This window comes from Prionailurus bengalensis, chromosome B3 (assembly GCF_016509475.1).
Source record: "Prionailurus bengalensis isolate Pbe53 chromosome B3, Fcat_Pben_1.1_paternal_pri, whole genome shotgun sequence".
In the NCBI taxonomy this organism is placed as follows: Eukaryota; Metazoa; Chordata; class Mammalia; order Carnivora; family Felidae; genus Prionailurus; species Prionailurus bengalensis.
The window spans coordinates 41,907,308-41,931,117 of record NC_057355.1 but is presented as its reverse complement, the minus strand read 5'-3'; the positions used below and the strand labels follow the sequence as shown (position 1 = coordinate 41,931,117).

The 23,810-nt window shown below is 40.5% G+C and overlaps 1 protein-coding gene across 2 annotated transcripts in view; it reads left to right on the top strand.

Moving 5' to 3' along the window:
• Positions 1 to 23,810, top strand: part of RAB8B (RAB8B, member RAS oncogene family) — a 56,958-nt gene that overhangs the window by 29,634 nt on the left and 3,514 nt on the right. Inside the window, exons 2-6 of one of the 2 annotated variants that reach the window (XM_043555238.1) lie at positions 12,852 to 12,912; positions 15,454 to 15,514; positions 18,161 to 18,238; positions 19,455 to 19,544; positions 21,055 to 21,120. In XM_043555238.1, the coding sequence (XP_043411173.1) occupies positions 12,852 to 12,912; positions 15,454 to 15,514; positions 18,161 to 18,238; positions 19,455 to 19,544; positions 21,055 to 21,120 (356 nt within the window). Of the gene's footprint in view, positions 1 to 12,331; positions 12,913 to 15,453; positions 15,515 to 18,160; positions 18,239 to 19,454; positions 19,545 to 21,054; positions 21,121 to 23,810 lie in introns of those variants that run through there. The other variant, XM_043555237.1, reaches the window with a different exon arrangement.

Genomic DNA, 23,810 nt, shown 5'->3' with positions numbered 1-23,810 from the left:
CCAGAATGGCCAGTGACATTTTCTTTCAGGTTCCTCATTCTGCTGACAGCCCATTTGGGGTTAGAAATACACAGTCATTGTGTATCGTGTTTCTTAAGCCCTTTGCCTCGCTGTTGGACGCATTTCCTGACCTAATGGCAGCGCTGTCCAAACTGGGAGCGCTAACACTGTGACCACCAGATGTGGAAATCCTGCCCCAGGCTTGCCTGAGGACATCCTCGAAATGACGCTGTGTCTGTAAAGTGATCATGTGAGTGGATAGTTCTGTTTTTGCTGTTCATGTTAATAACTGAGGGTTCCACTTAACAGGGCTGCCAGTGTTCGTTTGGATCAGCCAGAAACTGGGGAGATGAATGTAACATTGTAAAATACCACCTTTTCAATTGCAGAGGTAGAATTTTTACCTCAATGGTCAAGTTCGTTTTCTTTAATTTTTCTCAACTCTTTATATATGGTAACACTCTGACTTGATCCACCTGCTACACACCAAAGGCCAGATTTCTCTACCCTCTGTACCCCTGAGTTGACTTTAAAATAATCTGGATAGACCTCCTGTTTCTTTTTTCTAAACCATATTGTAATATGGGTCCTTATGAGTAGAAAAATGAGTTGAAAATGTACAAAGCAGATGATTCACCAAGGCCAATTTTGCCCTTTGTATGTGTGGGATTTCACCATGAGCCTCAGCTGAGCGGCGTTTGAAGTCCAGTGGGCTCAGTTTATTAGAGCTTGCTCTGTTGCCCTCTCCTGTTTTACAGCTGATTAGATTAATTGAATATGATTAATAAATTATAGTATGGCGAACTCAGAATTATCTGTGTTAATTAGGGGCAGGGAGAGCATGGAAAAATGAAATCTTCAGATGTTGTCTTTCCTCTTGGGTTTGTTTCTGCAGAAGCCACAAAGATGCATCATGTTAAAAGTAAGCCTCCATTTCTTTATCCCTTTCTTTGTCTTCCATACATTCTTGCAGGTGATAGCAAGTAAACTGGAACTGAAGGAATTAGGGAAAGAGGGATAGATTTGTCTAGTCTGTTTGGTAGGTGATGGTTGCAGTCTTAAGACCCTTTCAGATGGAGTGTGTGAATTGGTTATTTTGTGTGCTTTTTAAATGCTTACCCAACTCCCCCTCCCAAAAAAAAGAAATGACATTATACTCAATGGTAAGATTTTGTAAGGGCAGCCCCTGAAAGCTTCTTTAATCTAGAATTTGAAGTCTAGTTGTAGTGAGTACTGCTTCAACTATATATAGCATGTATAATATTTGTTCAATGTTAAAGACATAGTGCATTTTATATTTTGCTTCTTTTATAATACATGTCTTGCAAGTTTATGTATAATCTTTTTTTTTTTTTTTACATTTATTTATTTTTGAGAGACAGAGACAGAGCACAAGTTGGGGAGGGACAGAGAGAGAATGAGACACAGAATCTGAAGCAAGTGCCAGGCTCTGAGCTGTCAGCACAGAGCCCAACACAGGGCTCGAACCCACAAACCATGAGATCATGACCTGAGCCAAAGTCAGACGCTTAACCGACCCAGCCACCCAGGTGCCCCTAGTCTCTGTATAACCTTGATAATGACCAAGGATTGCTTTTAATAGCTTCAGAATATTCCTTCATGGTGAAAAAGACACAAAGCCTTCAGTGGCTACTCTAGCATTGGGAAGTCAAGGGTGGGGATGTTGAAGGGGTGTGTGTTATTTTCAAGGAAGTGTGTGCGTACCTGCCTAAAAGAAGACGTAGCTCACTCCTAGGTATTCTGTTGTGGGAAATACAGGTCATTGCCCTCCAGGACCCAAGATCAGACTAGACACCTCCAAATGAGTCCTTTGTATCTTACATGCTTGTCATTTGGAGCAACCTCCTGCTTGTGACCTGTTTAAAAAACATACTTTATATTTACAACTTTGAAAACCTTACCTGAGAAAGACAAGTGCTAACATTCAGTGATCCTTAATGCATTTCTCCAGGATTTGGGAAGAATGGTCTATTTTGAAAGAAGTGGGTAAAGGGAAACATAAAGTGAATAATTCTTTTATCCAAGATTGAGGACCAGTCATTGGAAACTGTGCAGTTAGTTTTCTTGCTCTGATGCCTGAGGGTCAGATGGGGAGGGTGGGGATGGGGAGCCTTGAATGGGGTGTTCCACTTTGATGTTGGTTTAATAAAAACAAGTCGATAAAATATAATTTGAAATGTGTTTTGTCAATTTTAGAAAAATGATGTTATGTGCTGCTGGATGATTCTCTGAGCCATTCAAATATCAGGATGGCTTTTTAGAAATGGTCTCTTGTCAATATTGTTCAGGTTTTCTTTCCTCCTAACCCCAAACACTTCCCTCCTAACCCCAAATCCCCAAACCCCCAAACACTGGGATTTGGAAGTAGGGAGCATAATGATCAAACGTAAACTCTGAAGTAGCATGTTTTGGCAACTCACTCATTTTATGCTTTGCCTGAGTTATTATTCATTCCTTGTATTTGAAGATGAAAGTGGCAATTAGCTGGGGACAAGGGGTACAAAAGGAAATGGGATGCATTCTAGTCCTTTGTTAGTCCAGACTGCATCTGTAGATCTGAAATGTGAGTGAGAGGAGATCTTGGATTTACCAACTCAGTTGGTATTGGGTATTGGCCTCACTGTGTTCTGTTAAAAGTCAAGCCAAAGAAGTAGTAGGTGACAGAATCCTTTATCACCCTCTGAAGTTAGTAAAATGTCTTAAGTACGTAGAGGTGGATGGCCATATATATTTATATGTACACACACACGCGCGCGCACACACACACACACACACACACACACGTACATACATACATGATCGCCCCATGGAAGTGTTTCCTTCCTCTGCGTGAAGCTCATGGTGCTGTTAATTGTTTACTTTTATATCACGAGGGAGTATGTTTACAAATCAGGATGATGTAATCATCTGCAGAAGATTTTCATTCTGATTGGGAAAAACTATACTCTGTTCATGCCATTTGTATTGATCTTCGTGTCATCCTTTTACTTGCATATACTCCATCTGTTTGTTTTAACCTTACTCATTAGCAATAGCTTATTATAATTACCCATCTGTCACCCTGGCTACCGTGAGCTGTAAATGCTGCTTAATTTTACTCTACTTCTGTGGCATTGATGTTGGTTTTGAACAAGCAAAGGCTTTTTTTGCTAACTAGATTCAGAGCACTGTGAGTTTGCAGTTATGTTTGTTTATTTTATAATCTCTGATCACTTTCCTTTTATCTAGTGAAAAATCAGTGAGAGAAGATGGGAAGGGGTGAGGTAGGTATTGCAGGAAAGAGATGATGACTTTTGATGATTCTTCTCTTCAGCTTGAAGTTATTTGGTACAGACCCTACCCCTTTCCCTTCTAAAAAAAAAAAAAAAAAAAAAAAGTTGATTTGTATTAACTTGGTGAGGGAGATGACTAAATTTTGCCTTTTATACCAATATAAGCTGAAATCTTTCTTAAGTGATTTGGAAATTTTCCTGAAAAATGCTAACATTATAGCCAAACTTTATTTCAGTCCTAGTTGCTAACTGATATATTACATCGATAACAATCTTTTTTGTGTTTACTCTTTTAAGAACTCAGTTCCCAAAGGGGAAAAAAATACATCATTTGTTTCTAGATAGTTGCACCATGGCATGTTACTTAGTTATATTATTTTGTATGTATTTTTTCTTTTTAGCTTTCATTTGCCTCCAAATGAATGGAAACTATGATACATGGTCAATACTTAGATCTAAAGGATCAGTTTTACTGCATTTTTGGTGCAACATCATTGGAATGTAGTTGTAATTTTTTCCAGTGATAATTCCAGTGATTTGGCAGAAGGTTTTCCCATAGCAACAGTGTGTCAAATCAGGGAATCGCTTTTTTATTTTCATTTTCTGAATAACCACTGTATTCCCTTCACCCTTAAATGAAACGGACCTGACCCTGAGTTGTCAAAATACAAACAAGGAAATTCCAGGTTTAGGAAAGTGATAGTGACTCATACTGGGGGGTGGGTGGGGGGAGGGGTGGGGGGTTGTGTTTGCCTACTGCAAAGGGACACTTTCTCAGAAACGGTGGATGGAGCAGAGGTGATGCAGGTGGTTTCATTTGAGAGCAGTATGGTTCTTGACATGGTCGTGAATTAATAATGGGGAAAGGGGTGGAAATCTCAGACATTCTGCACTTGTATTCTTCAAGAAAAGTTTAATTCATATATTTGGCTCTTTCTGAAAAAAGATTTTATTGAAGGTAAAACATCTGTTCATTCAAAACTTTGAAAGTTTACATTTTAACTACTTCAAGCACGTAGCTACTTCCAGATTGAGTAATACTTAAAACACATTTCCTTTCGAAAACGCAAGATTTGCAAAAGAGACTTGTCACGTATTCATTTGGCCATTCTCAAATGCTGATAATGCTGGATAATCTCTGCTGGCCCCTTAATCAGATTTAAAATTCTCAATCTTGTCTAGGTGTTTCTGCCTACTTTTTCTGAGTTGTAGCTGTGTTATTGCACCTTATTTGCTATTTTTGTTGTGTTTTTCCCCCTCTTAGGTGATTCAACACACAGCTCGTTTAGCAGTTATCACTTGGTATATATAATAATTTGTTATTTTGCCCTATAATTTCCCAAAGACATGTTAAGAGTTAATTAAATCATTATAATTTAATCTACGAAGCCCTTTGAGACTCTCAAATACAGACCTTACATAAAACTATTCCTATCTGCACAATTTTTGCATCTGTTGCACATATGTATATGGCTCAAAAAAGTAAATTCTTCCTAATTTCTAGAATTAGTTTACGAGTTTATCTTTTGTTGGTATGATCAAATTGTATGGGTACAGCTGTCTTATGCCAAGAATGCCAAGAGTTGAGTTTAATTCAGTAACAAGTAGAAAATTTTAAAACAGTGTAAAGATGTGCATGCACCTTTTTCAGCAAAAAGGAGTAATATGTGTCACTATTTATGCCATAAAAGAGTTTTAATTTACTGCTTCCTATTCACAGAATAGAAGAACCAAAGAAATCTGAACACCTCTGTCTTCTTTTGGCATATTAGTTGTCTTTTCTAAGAGCAGCTTATATTTGCAGACCCCTGTAAGTCCATGTTTGAAAAAAAAAAAAATCCTCTTTTTCCTATGTTGGATATAACAAAACTAACATATTTGGCTGCCAGTGATCATTTGAAACTGTTGTTAAATGCCTTCTAAGCTTACTTTTCAATGTTTTTTTTTTCGTCCTAAATTTTAGACTTTCTGATTTTCAAAAAAGAAACCAGATTGTAAATTTGAATATAAACAAAATAAAAAATTAATGATTCTAAATATATGCAGCAAAATTGGTCCTTGGCGAAAATACTTCTGTGAACTTACAGAATGTGTATTTAGAAAAGAACAATGCCTTGAACTCCTCTCGTTCCATCTAAGTAACATTCTTCACTTTGTTTTTACTTTTATTCATTTTCTCCAAGTCCTTTTTATTTTGGAAAAAAAAATATTTTAAAGCTTCCATCTATGATTCTTATTTTTTCCTATTTCAGTAACCTATTTTTCTAATTAGAGATTTTAGCTATTTGTCCTAAAGTCAGCTACTCTAAAATCTCATTAAGCTCCATGTTTGAAAGTCCACACAAAAAAAGCATAAGCAAGATGAGGTTGTCAAAGTTTCAAAACTGGCATTATCTGTCTACACTGCATCTTTATCATTAATAATAACAATCTCAAGTGAGGAAGTGGATGTAGCATTTCTTTAGAGTGGATTTCAATATTTGGGAAACTTTCTTCTATTTCTGGAATATCTCTGAAATGTAAATAGACCAACCACATAACCCATATTCCGATAGCCTGGGATCACAGATGTTTCCAGATGTACTTTTGAAACAAAGTACATTTCCCCCCCCCCCCCCCCCCCCGTTTCATTGTGAAAGTGCAGTATTGGACTTCTGCTTCTTAAAGTGGGTCAAAGGGGATAGATACCCCGTTGTTTTTTGGCTGTTGATATATGTATGTATGTTTGGCGCTGTGAGTAAACTCAGCTTTGGAATCTTGCATTGCTGTCATTCATTGAAAGACTGAATGTCCCAGAAATAGGACTTCTTTTTTTTTTTTTTTTTCATGGATCTCTTGGCTGCAGCCAGAGTGGACTTTTTATAAAAGAACTTGAGTGGGAACCGGGTGTGGAACACATCAGTTGAAGGTCCCTGCTGCTTCTCCATCCCTGATTTTCCTGGGTGAGCTGACTTCCCCAAGTAACCCAAGACGGTTCCAAGGTAGAGGAGAGAGCTATGTGTGTACTTCTTTTTTCTTTTTTTTCTTTAACAAATTACTCCAGGTTTCTGCCCCCCAGAATTTCAGATTGCATGGGTTGGGGGAATTTGCATTTTTTTTAATGTTTATTTATTTTTGAGAGAGAGAGAGAGAGAGAGAGAGAGAGAGAGAGAGAGAGAGGTAGGGAGGAGCAGAGAAAGAGGGAGACACAGATTCTGAAGCAGGCTCCAGACTCTGAGCTGTCAGCACAGAGCCCAACGTGGGGCTCATACTCATGGACCGTGAGATCATGACCCGAGCTGAAGTCGGTCACTCAACCAGCTGAGCCACCCAGGTGCCCCTAGAGCTTATTTATCAGCACAGAGCCTGACACGGGGCTGGAAGTCACAGACCGCAAGATCATGACCTGAGCCCAAGTCAGAGGTTTAACCGACTGAACCACCCAGGCACCCCTAGCTGTGTGTGTTCTAAGCTACAGTACCCACAGGGCAAAAATGCATCCGATCACAGTGATGCTGAAGGTCGGGACAACTGGTTGGCCCTGGCGTTCCAAAGGCCAGGAATAGTCCTTCTTCATACCCTTTCCACACCCCAGCAAAGGGTGTCCTTTCACCCTTTCACAAACCCAGGGCAACCTCCCTATTCTCTTGAAGCAGAAAAAGGTTATGATAGTAAATAAAACATCTGTTGGCTGACTAGTTTGCCATTGTGTAAAATAATTTTGTCAATCTATTCCTCTCCATGTTAAATTAGACCTAATTTGTGGAATGAAGGGTGGCCTAGTACTGCTCATTCCAAGCTCCGTGCCCTGCTAAGTCTATTAACTGTGGGCTTGGGTTGAGTTCAAAGGTTCCTTCCCTCTGTTCTGCTGGCCAGGCCCTCCCTCCAACTGCCTCCAACTATACTACTGGTTTCTGAGAAATATCTGATAAGCAGTGCTTTAGGCCAAGTGCTCACACCATATCCCTCCCTGGAGCCTCCCTGCCAGGTCTCTGCCAGCTCTTGTTCCTGTGGGTCGCCCTGGACAATGCAGAGACCTCAAGTACAACTTTACCTTCTCTTCAGAGGTGCAGGGCATAGCCCCTTCGCCCATCCTGAGCGGGGAGGGAGGCTATCCTCTTCCTTCTCCCACTGTAATGGAAAATCAGAACTCCTTCCTTTGTTCCTCTCCTGGAGTGCCACTCCCAACAGAGACCAAATGTGTATTCTTTCATTATTCTTAGCCGAAAGAGAATCTTTTTTTTTCCCCTCCAGGCAGGGAAGGAAATGCTCCTGAACCCCTGCCTGAAATCTGAGTGGCTAGCACTCCTTGCTGCCCCAAGGCCCTGATCTGCCCCCTCACTTTCTGACCTTGATCTAATCTTGCAATCACTCACGTTTGGTCATCAAGGGCTCCCAGGCCCTCTGTATATTGAGCAGTGTGGGGTGGGGTAACGCCTGCTTCCCCCACACCCCTGCCACCTCCCACGAAGATTTTTAAGTTGCCTTTCATCTCTAAATTTGGTTTGATTTTTCTGCTATTATTAATGAATGAGAGTCTCCAGATGTCATTTTTTTAAATAACTACTCCTTCTTAAAAATTATGAACAATTTCAGGCATACAAAAGTACACCTCATATAAAACACTTCCGCATCCAGGTACCACTACTGAGTTTTAGAAATAATAAATGACAAAGTTGAAGTCCCTCTGAACCTCTCCTTAATCCCTCCTCTTCCATTTCTCTCCAGAGGTAACAGCGATACTGATTTTGTCGATAGTCATTCTCATGTATCTGTTTTATACTTTAATTACACATAGATGTGTATACAAATGATACATAGTACAGTTTTTGGTGTTTTTGAAATTTTGTAGGCATGGTTTGACTGTGAGAAATTTCTGCAGTCGCTTTTTTCACTTCATATTATGTTTTTAGGTTCACTCATGTTGATTCGTGTGACTCTTGTTTACTGCTCCTGGATGGCCCCTCTGTACCAAGGGATTCTCCCACTGCTGGACACCGCCATTGTCACTAGTGTTATGCCATAGACCCTTAAAGAGCAGGCCTCCCCAGGGAGACATGGCCATTCTCGTACACATCTCTTTGGGAAGGCCTGATCTTTAAACGCCAAGTTTGATTTTAACCCCTTTTCAATTAGTCTTTGCCAATCTGGATAAATTGCTATGTCTCCCTGGGCCTCAGTTTTCTTAGGCACACAGGGAGGACTGACTAATCCATCTCTAAGATTCTTTCCAAGCCTAGAATTCTATGGTTCCTTTTATGCTAGTTTTCCTGGTTCCTTATAATGTATATATCAGTTATGAGTAACTGTTTAGCATGAGAATCAATTCAGAAAAAAAAAAAATGTGTGTGTGTGTGTGTTTGTGTGTGTGTGTGTGAATTCAAAACAAAGGGGCGCCTGGGTGACTCAGTCGTTTGAGCATCTGACTTCGGCTCAGCTCGTGAGTTCGAGCCCCATGTGCAGCTCTGTGCTGACAGCTTGGAACCTGCAGCCCTGCTTCGGATTCTGTGCCTCCGTCTCTCTCTGCCCCAACCCAGTCGCATTCTGTCTCTGTCCCTCTAAAAACAAACATTAAAAAAAAAAAAAATTAATTAAATAAATAAATAAATTCAAAATAAAAATGGCTTTGAGTCCTTTGGGAATGTTTTCTTATAATGTAGATTTCCTATTTTATTGACTAGATAAATATTAATGACAAAAACTGGCACTGCTTTAAAGCCATCAAAAAATTACTGTTGGGGCATATTCTAGTACCCGTGGAGACAGTGTTGGAGTCTTGTCTCCTGAACGTAGGTGTTGGGCTGTGTGGCCAGCTGGGCAGGCTGCACGAAGCCTGGGGCTGATGGATTGCTCATGAGTTGGGATGACTCAGGGTCATCATTTTGAACATGAGTTATCATATTATGTACTGCCAAGAAATGATGCTTTCTAAAAGGCTATTGAAATGTGAAGGGCTTTTTTTTACCCTAAACATAATGCTCTTCAGAAGCTATGTTTTTTAGATTGTATAGTTCTTTAAAAAAAAAAAAAAAAAAAAAAGTTGCTCCCTTCCTGCCAGAATGAGCTGTGGTGGTTATTGCTGCTGTTGGTATGACAGACAGCCCCCTCCTTCTTTGTGGTCTCGAATCATCTGGGCCTGGTGCACAGGCCAGTCCTTTGGAGCTGGGACTCGCGGACGGTGAAGCTCATGGTCTAGTGCAGAGAGGTCATAGCAGCTGCTTGGTTTGCTCATTGTATTTTTATTTCCTTCATATTTTCTGCTTGTGGCTGAACACCGGATGAAGTCCTAGACTTATCATTAATCTTAGTAACATTCATGACAGGGTTGTAGTGATAGTGATATTCATATAGCTCTGAATATAAAGTTCTACTGATTGGTAGATCTGAGTATTATTCTGACAGATAACAATGACCAATCAACAGCTTTTCCACTCTCTCCTGTTTTCAGCAGTCTTGTGGGTCAAGGATGGGTTTTGATTAATCTAAATTTAGGGATGAGTTTAGATTAATTCAATCTTGGTAACTGCCCATGGCAGTGATTGGTTTCTGAACTCAGCATTAGTCCCGAGAACATGACATTCTCATGGTTGTAATTCCAGAAGTGAAACATGACGGAAAGGTCGCTGGAGGCTTTGGGAAAACATTTCCTCACTTGGAAGTGAGAGGCACAAGATGATCTCTTTTCTTCTCAGTATTGCCGTGGTGGTCAGGAACGGTTATCAGTCAGGGGATGAAACTGATACTCCCAGGAGGGCAGAGCCCAAGGAGGTACAGACAAATGAGCCTGAACTACTGAATTGAGTCATCCCTGAACCCCAGCTCATCACTGGGCTTGTTATATGAGTCAACAAATTACTTTAAGCTAGTTTGATTTGGGCTTTCTGTTATTTGCAGCCAAAGCATCCTGATTGATATAATTGTATCCCTGTATTATGACTGGTTATTCTAATTCTGGAGTAGTCTCAGGAAGTTATCTTTCCTTTAAATGTCAAAGTGAGTGTTAATCCACCATATAGTCTACTGATGTTATTATCAAACTAATTGTAATGTAAAGACCTGGATTTTCATATTGTAATAGATTTCTTAGCATTCTTACTATTGTTACTATGGCGTGCTAAGAAAACTTGGAACTTCCAAGGTGTTCTTAATTCTCTTCACACTTAGTAGAATGTAACCTTTCTTCTCATAAGAGTATTTAACCTTTTATTATCTATGCTTGTTTCTGCATGCAACCTAACTAGCAAAGAGAGGCTGGAGCCCTTGCTTGATTTGAGAGCAATTCAGAGGAGTGTGTTAACAAAACCAAATAACACAGGATTAAGCCAGGACTTGCTATGTAAGGGATGGACGTGGCCAAGTAGAGAGCTGAGGGGGGAAGGAGGGGAAGGACCCACAGGTGGCATCCTCAGGGAAGGCTGCGGGCATGAGGTGGCCCTGCACGTGCGGAGGGGAGGAGGTGTGGGGTGGAGAGATAGAAGGCGGCAGGTGGAGGGAGGCTCTGAGGGTTGTCGAGTCAGGGGAGCAGTGCCTCTGGTGGCAAACAGGGGAGCAGTGCCTCTGGTGGCAAAGGCCGTATTGCCAGGCAGAGGGAGTTGGGCCCATAGCTTCTTAAAGATTGAGGTGACATCTGAATATGTAATATGTAATATGTAATATTGTACATTTATCTGGAATTTCAGAGTTTCTAAATCACATTCAGACACATTATCTAGTTTATCTAATTAGGTCCCCTCACCTTTTCCTACCTCCAGTCTAGGTCTTTTGGCTTTCAGGGCCAGTGCTTTTCAATAATAATATAAACGACATTTTCCATCTTTAGTGAAATTCAAGTTGAGCTAATTTGACCGTGTTCTATGCACGTGTCTCTCACCTGGCTCCTGACAGCGGCATGAACAAAAGCTAACCCCCACAGCTCACGACTCTTCCAAACGCTGAAAACGTCTGAATTGTGAAAAGCTGGTTAAGTTTCACAGATAATGTTAGAACGGCCTCAAATAACAGAAAGATAGTCCTTCTACAGAAAACAAAAGGCGGAGTCCATAGAAAACTCCCTAAATGTTTTAAATGACTGGAGAGTGACTGAGACTTTAATGAGCCTCAAAATGGCAGCCTTTTTGTGTGTTCTCAACGTTTATATGTAGAAACATTGTAGTAATTTAGCCGTTGAAGACTCTTCTCCCGGCAAATAACTGCATTTGATGGTTAAGTCAATATAGTGGATAATTGACATTTTCTTGAAATGTCTTGGAGGCTGCTTTTAAGGGATTCTGTACAGGATGCAAAACAATAGGGAAATCTAAAAGCTCAGTGGCCAGATGAAGGATTTAGCAAATTGCGTTCGAATTGTTTTCATTAACTTGTCCTGTCAGAAGGTAGCAGCTTATTTCTGGTAAAAGGATAGAGCATTCTGATATTTGTCAAAGACTTTGTGGTTCTTTGTAATTGAAATTGCTAAATAAGTTTTGAGCTACATAGTGGGGGGGAAATGGGTGAGGGTGGCGTTGAACGTTTAAGTGCCAGAGCCCCAAATGACTTTCGCAAACTACCTCACAGTCCCGCTTGAGTGTTATTTACAGGTTAGAATCACCTGGAGAGCTTTTAAAATTACTAGTGCACAGATCCCACCCTTGACCAACTAAGTCAGAATCTCAGAATTTGGGGAAAGGAGCAGACCTAGCCATTAGTAGTTTTTTAAAGTTCTCCGGGTAATTTCTAAAGTTCAGTCAGGGCTAAAAACCATTCTAGCTATGTCAGGCCCAGTCAGTAAGATGCAAGAAACATTTATTAAGGGGCGCCTGGGTGGCGCAGTCGGTTAAGCGTCCGACTTCAGCCAGGTCACGATCTCGCGGTCCGGGAGTTCGAGCCCCGCGTCAGGCTCTGGGCTGATGGCTCGGAGCCTGGAGCCTGTTTCCGATTCTGTGTCTCCCTCTCTCTCTGCCCCTCCCCCATTCATGCTCTGTCTCTCTCTGTCCCAAAAATAAATAAAATTAAAAAAAAAAAACATTGAAAAAAAAAGAAACATTTATTAAAATGTGCATAAGATACTTGCCAGCCATGTAAAATAAATATGCGGGTTTTCCCATCTCTGAGCTCAAACAGGCAGGTTTGGGAGCCTGGGGTTTTGTTTTTTCCCTTAGCCAGTGACCGATCCCAAAGAACAAACGGAAGGAGACGGAGGAAGACATTGTAAAGAGGTCCCACGGTGTTTCTTAGGGAAAGATGGGCCAGAGGGGTAGGAATCATTGTTTATATGTATATCAGGAAGTGGAAAATATGGCATGTTCTCAGTCTATCTAAATTATATAACTTTGAGGGATGTGATCCATTTGTATCAAAATAATGAGGCATATAATACGTTCCATTTAACATGTGTGGGAATTCTTTGCAGAGTAATTAGCATTCCTTTCTTCAGCCTGCATTCAGAGGAAACATACCATTCACACCCTCTCTGTGTTCACATTTTCCAGTGCGTTGGAGAGACTTTTTTTTTCTTTTCAATAGAAATCTTTGTCCTTTTCCTAATAAGACTTGGATTATATTTGGAGAAATTTAGCGTTTCTTTCTTTCTTTTTCTGGCAGGAATTGATTTTAAAATCAGAACGATAGAACTAGATGGAAAGAAAATTAAGCTTCAGATATGGTAAGTAAAACAAAAATTATATACACAGTTTCTACCTTAAGTGGGAATTGAAAGTGGGAATTGAAATGTGAAAAATGTGAATTGTGGTAAGTTAGAGGTAACTTGTGATCGCTAAAACGTCTTTTCTTTATCAGAACCAAGGGGAAGTGGGTAAATATTCAAAGGCGTCGCCACCGAGAATGAGAAGGTAAAGAATGAAGCCACTAACCCTTACAGCTGGAGGAGATCTGAGAACTCATTCCACACAAACACTAATTTTGTAGGGAAGGAAACTAAAATCTAAAGAGAGCATACACGTTATCATTGTAGTTGTTGCAGCTTTGAAATCAGATAAGGCAAAAGTATTCAGGCGGTAAGAAGCCTTAATGGCTTCTTCTGTGGGAAGTACAGATCTAGGTTCTAGGTTCTGCCTCTAATCTGAGGATTTGGACCTGTGCCTTCCCTTCTTAGGGCCTGTTTTTCATCATTTATAAATTGTTTGGTTGGACTGAAGACATTGGAGTTCCCCTCCCGATCTGATACTTTATAATCTGTTTTCGTATTTCTCCTCTTTAAATAAAAAAATGAGGAACACTGGACTGATCTAATGTGTGATAATGACAAGAGTAGACAAAGCTTAGAAATTTAGAGCAGTATAGATTAAGAAGGAGGCAGGGCAAAATAGTCAAGTAATATATGTCAGCTTTTTCCTTAGGCTTTTTTTCTTCCTTGAATCTCAGAACAAGACTAGAACTAGAGCATCATGTTGAAACCACTAGTCCTTCTTTTACAGAGGAGGAACCTAGGACTTAGAGCAGTGAAGTCCATCTGAGGGCATTTGTCTGGGTTAATGTTAAAGCTGGGACAGCTACCCAAATCTGAAGCAGGATGTCAAGCTTCATATATTAGCCTAGTATAGTGAGTGGTTCCCAGTATATTTGTTGGGAAACGTTGTGAAGGTTACCACAGGTTGCCCTTTTCATCTATTGATGTTTAGTAGGCCAAATATTTTAAAGATAGTTTTAAAAATTTTAGGGGGAAGCCAAGAGAATTTTTGACTCTGTGCCGAACAGTCCTGACCATAGCAATAAGAAGCCTTTATAGGAGCCTGCAGTCGGTCAGCTAATTAGAACTTCATGTAACATCATAGCACTATTTATCAATACTCTCAAGCAGCAAAATAGTCTCCATTCAGTCTTCACGACCAACATGGAGTATGGCAGGGCTTCTCCTCCGTCCTCACGGCAGAGCTGGTTCCAAATGCAGCGGTGTGTTAGATCAAAATATGGTTAGTTGGCTTAAAGGTGCTTGGCTTGTTTTCCCCTTGATTTCTTTGCCATATACCAAACCAGTGCCGTGTGTATCTAGGCCTGATCAGTGAGAGGACAGCAGGATAAGGTGACTGTGGTGTGATGCCTGGCCCTGCACTAAACAACTGAGACCTGGATGCTCCAGTGTCATTCAAGGCGACGAGCTGCTTAGTGGCTTAGTGGTAGACCCTAGCCTACCTGAGCCTGTTGCCTCTCGTGCACAGTGAGGATGGTGGTCATCCTACCACTGCACTGGGTGGTGGGGGGCATCATGGGAGCACCAGAGGAAAGTATTTGGAAAGGTGTGTATGAATGTTAAGGTAGTTATTGTTTCTCATTTATGGTATTTCCCTTGGGCCTTCATCTCTTGTTTGGGTTTGGTATGCATTCGATTTCTAGTATATTTCCACAAATGCCTCGCTCTCCCCTGCAATTAAATTCTACAGTTTAACTTGCCTTAGTGGCACAGGGAGTGAATTAGTTCTGGGGCTCATGGCAAATTTAGAAATACTGATTTTCCCAGATATCAAGTCAATGTGACTCCCTTTATAGGGATTGCTTCAATAAGCATAATGAGAAATTTGAAAAAAAAATTTCAGGATGTGTTTTCATAGAATGCCATCAGCTAAAAAGCAAGAATATATTCAAGTTTATGTAGTTTTGAAGCGTTGTCCATATATTCAAGTCTTTGGAAGCATCGTCACCCGCTATGTGTTAAACTCCAGGCTCCCATTTAATCCCAGGCTCTATAGCTGAAAAAGTGCTCGAGGAGATCCATTTTAGTGTGTTCCACTGAGCAGAATTTCCACAGTAGTAAGTCTAGCCCAATTGCTTGCATTGTACAGAAATCAGACTTTCGGTCAAGAGAGCTAGATGCCTTCGTCATTAGGCGTTTATAGAAAGGATTATAACTACCTCCAGGGGTCCCAGAATTTAGAACCATTCTCTGTTCTCTCCCACGTGTGTTTGACTAATATGCCAGTTCCTAGCCGGGCCGTGTATTTTCCTGTTGCTGCTTTTATCATCAAGGACCAAGTTTCCCACCAAAGTCATTGTGAGCTCCTGACAGGCTCCCGTGGCCACCACCGCCTCCAGCTCACAGGCAGCAGGCTCCCGCTGCGTCTCGTTCCCCTTTCCCTTGAAACCACTGCCTTTGTGAGCAGACCAGAATTATATCCACAGCTTAAGGTCTCTCCTCGGTGATGCCGGCGATAACTTTTAAAACCTCTCTCTCCTTTGTTTCAAATTTTAGGGACACAGCGGGTCAGGAAAGATTTCGAACCATCACAACCGCATACTATAGAGGAGCCATGGTGAGTGTGTTTGAGGGTTTTGTAACTCTTCCGGTGAAAGTAAAACATGAATATTCATTTGTCAAGTTGAGAGGATCCAAGCTAGAGTCTAGTACAATGGGGGAGATACATTTTTGGATGTGAAAACAAGACATTTAAAGGTTTTGTTTTTGTTTTTGTTTTTGTTTTTTTTTTAATGTTCTGTGTTTAGTAACTGCATGCTTTGCCGTTGGTCTTCATAATATTAATCAGGTCAATAGCCTGTAGATGTTTGAGAACTCCTCCACACATTCTGAGCAATTGTAGATTTTTGTGAAAGCTGGGAGACCAGTTAAAGACAATGCCAGCGATTCAGGTAAAGCCTAATAGATGAGAATATGAATAAGGCCATGCGTGCGAGTCGGGGGTCAGAATCGGGAGATATTGCAGTTGTTGGGCCTATAGGATTTAGTGACTGACTGGCTGTGAGGAGGTTACTCGCAGGGGTCTGCTTGGGCGGCCTGGCAGGGTTATATTGCTCTTTATCAAAATGAGTACAAAGAGGAAGAGAAGATTTGGAGGGGACAAAGACAACCTGGTGGTTCACTTGTTGGGTTTTTGGTGACGACAGGGGATATTTGGGAGCTGATATCCAGTCGTTGGTCTCCAAAGCATGCCTGACCCTGTCTGTCGCTTTGGCCTCATCTTGTCTCCCATTGGATCTGTTCACTCTTACCAAGATGGCTTTCTTTTAGTCGATCCAGTGGGTTCTGGGCCTTTCTGGTCAGCAAGATATTTATAATGTTTCTACTGTGTGTTGGGCACTGTGGGTTTTTTCTCCACCCCTGCCTCAACCCCATTGCCCAATTCACGTTTGATACTCAGTCCTCAGGTCTTGGCTTTAATGTCATTCTCTCCGGGAAGCCTTCTCTGACCACCCCTATCTCCTCAACCAGATTAGATTAGCATTTATATTCAAAACTCTCCATGGTGGGGAGCCTGGATGGCTCCTTCCGTTCAGCCTCCGACTTTGGCTGGGCTCATGATCTCGTGGTTTGTGGGTTCGAGCCCCATGTTGAGCTCTGTGCTGGCAGCTCAGAGCCTGGAGCCTGCTTCGAATTCTGTGTCTCCCTCTCTCTCTGCCCCTCTCCCTGCTCCCGCTCTGTCATTCTCTCAAAATAAATAAACATTAAAAAGTATATTATATATATATATATATATATATATATATATAAAACTCTGCATGCTTCTTCATAGCAATGGTGAGTTATAATTACTAGTATAATTATTGTTTATTGTTTTCTTTGCTAGCCGTGCTTGAAAGGAAGGGGCCTTGTCTATCTTGTTCACTGCTGGTAGCACTAAGTATGTTATCATACACATAGTGGGTGCTCGCTAAATATTTGTTGAATGGATGGATAGATGGGTAGATCTAGCACTTAGTATAGGAGTGTGGTCTGGTGATACAGATTTTACAAGCGTCGGTTGATACATTTAGAAGATAAGCCTTTTAGAAATACCAGATGTGAGAGTCTTTAAAGATACGATGACATTGCCTTTCATTAAACCTGTATAACAAATGTATTCTGTTTTAAGTGTCTGTGATTTACGTAGATGATAGTGACATTTTGATTAGCCCATATAAAAAGAAATAATTTTATTGTATTTATTTATTGTCAAAGATTTTATTTTTAAGTAATCTCTACATCCAGCGTGGGGCTCAAACTCACAATCCCGAGATCAAGACTCTTTACCAATTGAGCCAGCCAGGTGCCCCTAAAAATTATCTTTTTGGGGCACCTGGCTAGCTCAGTGAGTTAAGCGTCTGGCTTTTGGCCCAGGTCGTGATCTCATGGTTCTCAAGTTTGAGCCCTGTACCAGGCTTTGTGCTGACAGTGCGGAGCCTGCTTGGGCCTCTCTCTCTCTCCTGCTCTCTCCGTTCCCCCCCTCCCCCTGCCCCCAAATAAATAAATAAACTTTAAAAAAAAGAAATAATTTTATTTTTATTTACTTTTTAAATTTTTTTAACTGTTCATTTTTGAGAGAGAGAGAGAGAGAGAAACAGAGCACGAGCAGGGGAGGGGCAGAGAGAGGGAGACACAGAATCTGAAGCAAGCTCCAGGCTCTGAGCCGTCAGCACAGAGGCTGATGTGAAGCTCAAACTCATGAAGTGTGAGATTATGACATGAGCTGAAGTAGGATGCTTAACTGACTGAGCCACCCAGACGTCCCAGGAAATAATTTGAAAGATTGTATGGTTACTATCTTAGTATAGGGGTAAGAAGCAAGACATTTCTACTTGTAATAAACAAATAGACAACAGAAGTGATTATCTCTTTCTTTCCATGCTATTATCTCTGTTTTAACTTAAATACTCTTTTAGCTCCAGTTAGTGCTGATTCTTATCACATGAAGTCTGGTAGAAAGGGTGTATCACCTTTACTGCAATCACTAATTCATTAAAGGTTAAGAGTAAAAATGTTTACAGACTATCTATTTACATGGTGAGACAATGGAAGTATTTATTTATTTATTTTTGCTTCTCTGTACTTTAAATTTTTTATTGTATTTCATTAAAAAGGACACAGGACAAAAAATGGTTTCTGGAGGGTAGAGGTACACTGCCATTATATTCTATTACTTTAAGTATATGAAGTACTAAATAAAGATGTTATTTTCTTGTCACAGGGAATTATGCTGGTCTATGACATCACAAATGAAAAGTCCTTCGACAATATAAAAAACTGGATAAGAAACATTGAAGAGGTATGTATGGGAAGAGAATGGTGATGCTACGGAGGAGCCCTGCTGAGTACTTTAAAGGGCTCCTTCTGTTTCTGGAAGAGGCGGCTGCGCTGCCACAAAGTAGGGCACGGCCAGGTCAGGCCCCCTCGCTCTGAGGAGCACCACAGAGGGAGAGATCTCTGGTGCTGCCAGCCTGGTGACCCTGTCAGACAGGGGGGGGTACAGCCAGGACAGCAGTTTCACAGAATTCTAAACTTGGGCCGGATCTTGAAAATAATTTCATCCAAGTCCCCCGTCTCACACATGAGAAAACAGAAGAGACTTGCTCGCGCTCTTTCCGAGAGCTTTAACATCTGACCCCCAGCTTCTTGTCGTTGGACTGGCAAAGATACCTCTCTTCCAACGTCTTATCAGTTTTCCCTTCTAACATTTTCTCCATCTTAACGTATTTGAAATCTGGTTTAATTCCAGATTGACTGGTATTAAGATGTGTTTTTATGTCTTTGACATTTCAGAAAGCAATCTGACTTTGAAATCATTTTGTACACATTTCTATTAACCTACATGAATTTATATTTTAAGTAGTTCAGAAGCCAGAGTCCCTTCCTCATTGGCCCACTCAGTACTGGGTTTTTTTTTCCCCCCTTCTTTACTAATATTTGGTAATCCTTCTAAATCCTTTAGTTTCCTTCTAAACTAATATTTGGAAGTTTTGTTGTTGGACTAACCGTCCGTTTTATTTCTGTTTGTTCATGTACAAAAAAAGGCATGAGAGGGGCGCCTGGGTGGCACAGTTGGTTAAGCGTCCGACTTCAGCCAGGTCACGATCTCGGGGTCCGTGAGTTCGAGCCCCGCGTCGGGCTCTGGGCTGATGACTCAGAGCCTGGACCCTGTTTCCGATTCTGTGTCTCCCTCTCTCTCTGCCCCTCCCCCGTTCATGCTCTGTCTCTCTCTGTCCCAAAAATAAATAAACGTTGAAAAAAAAAATTAAAAAAAAAAAAAAAAAGGCATGAGAATGACCACAAGCCTTTGAGGGAAAAGTTAGCACGGACTCTTAAGCTGTAGCTCTTCCCTCCTCCCATCTTTTACATTTTCCTCTGAATCAGACCCTGTGTTGAGTAAAAGCTTGTCTTATTATTAAATTTATGGATATGTTTCTGACAGGTTAGGATTTGTCTATTGAATACCTGTGTTTTTCTCAGGCTGTTTTTTATAACGTACTATTTTCTCCCTGCAGCATGCCTCTTCAGACGTTGAAAGAATGATCCTGGGTAACAAGTGTGATATGAATGACAAAAGACAAGTGTCAAAAGAAAGAGGAGAGAAGGTAAATTTGAACTGAATGCATAAAGATTGGAATCTATTCACACTAAGCGTTTATTTTCTTAGTATTATTTAATTATTGGTTTCAGTTTGAAAAGTATCTGTGATTTTAATCCTTTAAAAAGCAACAAAGAGATGTAATCCATACTTGAATGTTGTGAATTAGTATTCGAGATCCATCCCCATATAATGTGTAGTCATGACTCATTCCTGAAGAATTTGCTGTTTTCTGGGAGATACAAATTGGTCCTTTTTCAGATTCCTACAGCTTAGAGTTCAGGCTATTTCTTCCATATCTGTGTGAAAATGCCCAGTTTTAAAGGTCAAGTAAATCATTCTCTTCAAGTAAAAGTAATAGAATAAGCGAAGTTTAAATAGTAATTATAGTCCAGTTCCTTTTTTTTTCCTAAGAATATTTTACTTTACTACACATTAGGTTTAGGTCATTATGAATAAACTGCTTGTAACTCATCAAAGCTGTGGATCTCATTTACAGGGATTTCTCTATTTTGCATCCTGCAAAAAAGGCAAAAACGTTTATTATATGTACATATTTACTTCTAAATTTTCTAAATTAACATTTTCTAAATTAACTTAGAGGATTCAATTTTTAAGTCTTGGAATTTTGCTGTGCCTTTTTTTAGTGATACATACAAAATACATTTTGTTTTTAAATCTGACTGCAAACTTTTCCCCTATGAACATTCATTTAGTCTTTGTATTTTAAATGAACTGGGAGCTTTTTGGGAGTAGATGGAAATAGAAACCAAATAAAAACGAAAGCATTGAGTACCTAGTATTTTAAGCTTTCCTTATCTCATGCACCAATTTATTAAAAAAAATGAAAAGTCCGTATAGTGACTGTTGGGAGAGTTGTACTTTGGGAGCAGATAAAAGACGTCAATGAATCCCAAATTAATGGTAGGAGCGAGTGTCTGTTTCATAGTTTTTCTTTTCTTCTTCTTCTTCTTCCTCTTCTTCCTCTTCTTTTATTTATTTATTCATTCATTCATTCATTCATTCATTCTGAGAGAGAGAGAGAGAGAGTGTATGCATGTATAGGGGAGGGGCAGAGAGAGAGAGAGAGAGGGAGAGGGAGAGAGAGAGAATCCCAGGCAGGCTCCATGCTATCAGCGCAGAGCTCTATGCAGGGCTTGATCTCACAAACCATGAGATCATGACCTGGGCTGAAACCAAGAGTCGGACGCTTAATTGACTGAGCCACCCAGTTGCCCATCACAGTTTTTCTTGTAAGTATATTAGAGAACTGAAGTATAATAGAAAAAAAGAAGTACTCAAATGGTGTTTTGAGTGGAAGCAGTGCCATTTTACTTATGATGAATGAGTTAGATGTCTACATTTCAAAAAATAGAAGAAAGCAAAGAAATTTGAGAACCACAAGAGTTCTCAACTACATACCGTACCTTTGGGACTTTGAGAAACCTAGAAAATGGAAATGCTTTATATGTTGAAGCAAATTGAACTGAATTTAAATGTTTCTGTTTGCCTTTCAGTTAGCAATTGACTATGGGATTAAATTCTTGGAGACAAGTGCAAAATCCAGTACAAATGTAGAAGAGGTAAGAAAGAAATGTTTGATGACTTCTCTGGGGTAGCATTAGAGCTTAGGTACCTGTGTTCAAACAACTCTCCAAGACTTGTTATTTTCTTTCTTTTTTTCTTTTTAATTTTGTTAAATGTTTTATTATTTATTTTTGGAGAGAGAGAGAGAGAGAGGGTGTGAGCAGGGGAGGGGCAGAGAGAGAGAGGAGACACAGAATCAAGCTCCAGGCTCTGAGCTGTCAGCACAGAGCCTGACGCGAGGCCCGAACCCACAGACTGCGAGATCATGACCTGAGGTGAAGTCAGACGCTTAACCGACTGAGCCACCCAGGCACCCCGTCTTGTCATTTTCTTAGTAAATGTCTTGTGGGAACTCCACCTCCATCTTGTGAACTTCTGTACTTCTCACTTTATGCGGACTCAGGTTGTTAAATGCACCCAGCCTCCACGTGGGCTATAATGAGATTGCTCAGTTAAGATTCACCGAACAGAAGGTAAAAGTTCCATTTAAGTGCACCTTTGCCCTTTGTTTGGGAAGCTGGAAATCCTGCACTCGCTGACCAAGCATAGTGTCCTCTGCTCATTTGTCATGGTTCCTGCCATACTATGGTAGCCTGTGGCAGGAGAGTCTTAATTACTTTCATGTCGGTACTCTCTCAAGAGAGAAACCGTATATTGAACAGGTTCCCTTAGATTAAGCATGATACATTATAACACAGCAGTATTTAGTAGAAATAAGTGTGTCTATCAGAGAGTAGTTTTAATACATTTTCAGTAAGTTAACTGTTAAAGACAATCAAACCATCTAAAGACTTCTAAGAATAGATTTTATTTATCACCGGCAGAGTTGTTGATAATATTTTCTTTTTTAAAAACATTGTTTAAACTGCTCACAAAAATGATATATGTGCGTTAATACATGTAACTCAATAAACAGTAATGTTGATGGTTTTGTAGACATTTAATTTCTTTTTTTTTTTTTTTTTTTCAACGTTTTATTTTTATTTTTGGGACAGAGAGAGGCAGAGCATGAACGGGGGAGGGGCAGAGAGAGAGGGAGACACAGAATCGGAAACAGGCTCCAGGCTCCGAGCCATCAGCCCAGAGCCTGACGCGGGGCTCGAACTCACGGACCGCGAGATCGTGACCTGGCTGAAGTCGTACGCTTAACTGACTGCGCCACCCAGGCGCCCCACGTAGACATTTAATTTCTTAGGCTACTCGCCACTCACCATAACATTATGGCTAAAAATCGAGATCGAAATGACTTTATTGACAGTGAACACTGATCAGAACTTTTTCTTTGTTTTCAATAAAACTAATTTTTTTCCGGGTTGGCTAATGGGTGTTAGGAAACAGGAAGCTTCTTTTGATTTATTTACATAAGCTTAGATAAGCAGAAAAATGCTTCTGTCCGCTTGCCACAAAAAAGCAGAAAAAGGGGAGCTTCTTTGGTAGAGACAGGAGAAAATGTGTTCACTGAGATGGCCCAGATAGGATTGCTCTCACAGAATGAACTCCATACCCTGGCTTAATGGAGCAGGTGTAGGTCTCTTTTTGTGCACCCTCCTCACACCTGTGGCTTAGAGCCAGCTTTGAGTTATGGAAATACAGAGCTGAGGAGTTGCCTGAGCTGCTTATTCTGACCAGGTGTTCTACAGAAATTAGCAGTTTGCCCAGAGCTTTAACTTAGTGCGGTTGGCTTGTCATAAGAACTAGGATGGGCTTCTTTAGAAACTTAGACCCACAGGTGACCAGTGTGACAGTGCAACACTGATAATGAGTGATGATAGCGGTTATCACATTGTTTCTATTTGGCTTGATTGGACATAATCCTGCTGAACATCTTTGGGGTATCAGGAGTGTTTGGGAACAAAGAAAGTGACAACAGTGGGTTTAGCATGGAGACAACTGAAGGTGCTTTAAGAGTCTTGGTTCTGTAGAGGGGTGCCTGGCTGGCTTAGTCAGTGGAGCGTGCGAAATCTTGATCTCAGGGTTGTAAGTTCAAGCCCCACATTGGGTGTGGAGATTACTTAAAAATAAAATCTTAAAAAAGAAAAAGTCCTGGCTCTGTAGAAACAAAGTAGAGATGATAGAGTTAAAAAATGTGTGGTTTGGGTCAAGAGACACTAGGCACAAAGTGAGTAGTCAGATTTGTCCTGCTTCCATTTGAACTGATTTCCATGGTGGGGAATTTAGCTGAGATAAGACATGGAAGATGATATATTCTCGGTACAAGAGTGAAAGTAGTTTGAAAGGGAGGAGATTGGAGATGAAAGGTAGAGGTTTTTGGGAAAACAGATTCTAGAGCTCTAGGTATTCATTCAGTGATTAAACAGATATTCAGCATCTCCTAAACCAGGTGCTGTGTCCCTCTCTGAGGATGTGGCGGGACTTAGAGCCTCCACCCCACTAGGTGCTCTTGATGCACCGAGAAAGCTACCCATAACTCAGCCAGTGTCACATTAGAAACTTGTGCCGGATATTATGTGCAGAAAATATTTGGTGAGTGAATGCATGACAGTTTTATAACACTGGAAAGTGTTTACGATATCATTGAAAAATAAGAGGCTATTCAAGTGTGTACTATGATTGTAGTTATGTCCTTTTCTCGATTAAAAGGTGTCAAATAATATATTTCATAATGAATTAATGAAAATTCCACATTTCTATTTTAAAATATGCTATAAACATATAATAATAAAAT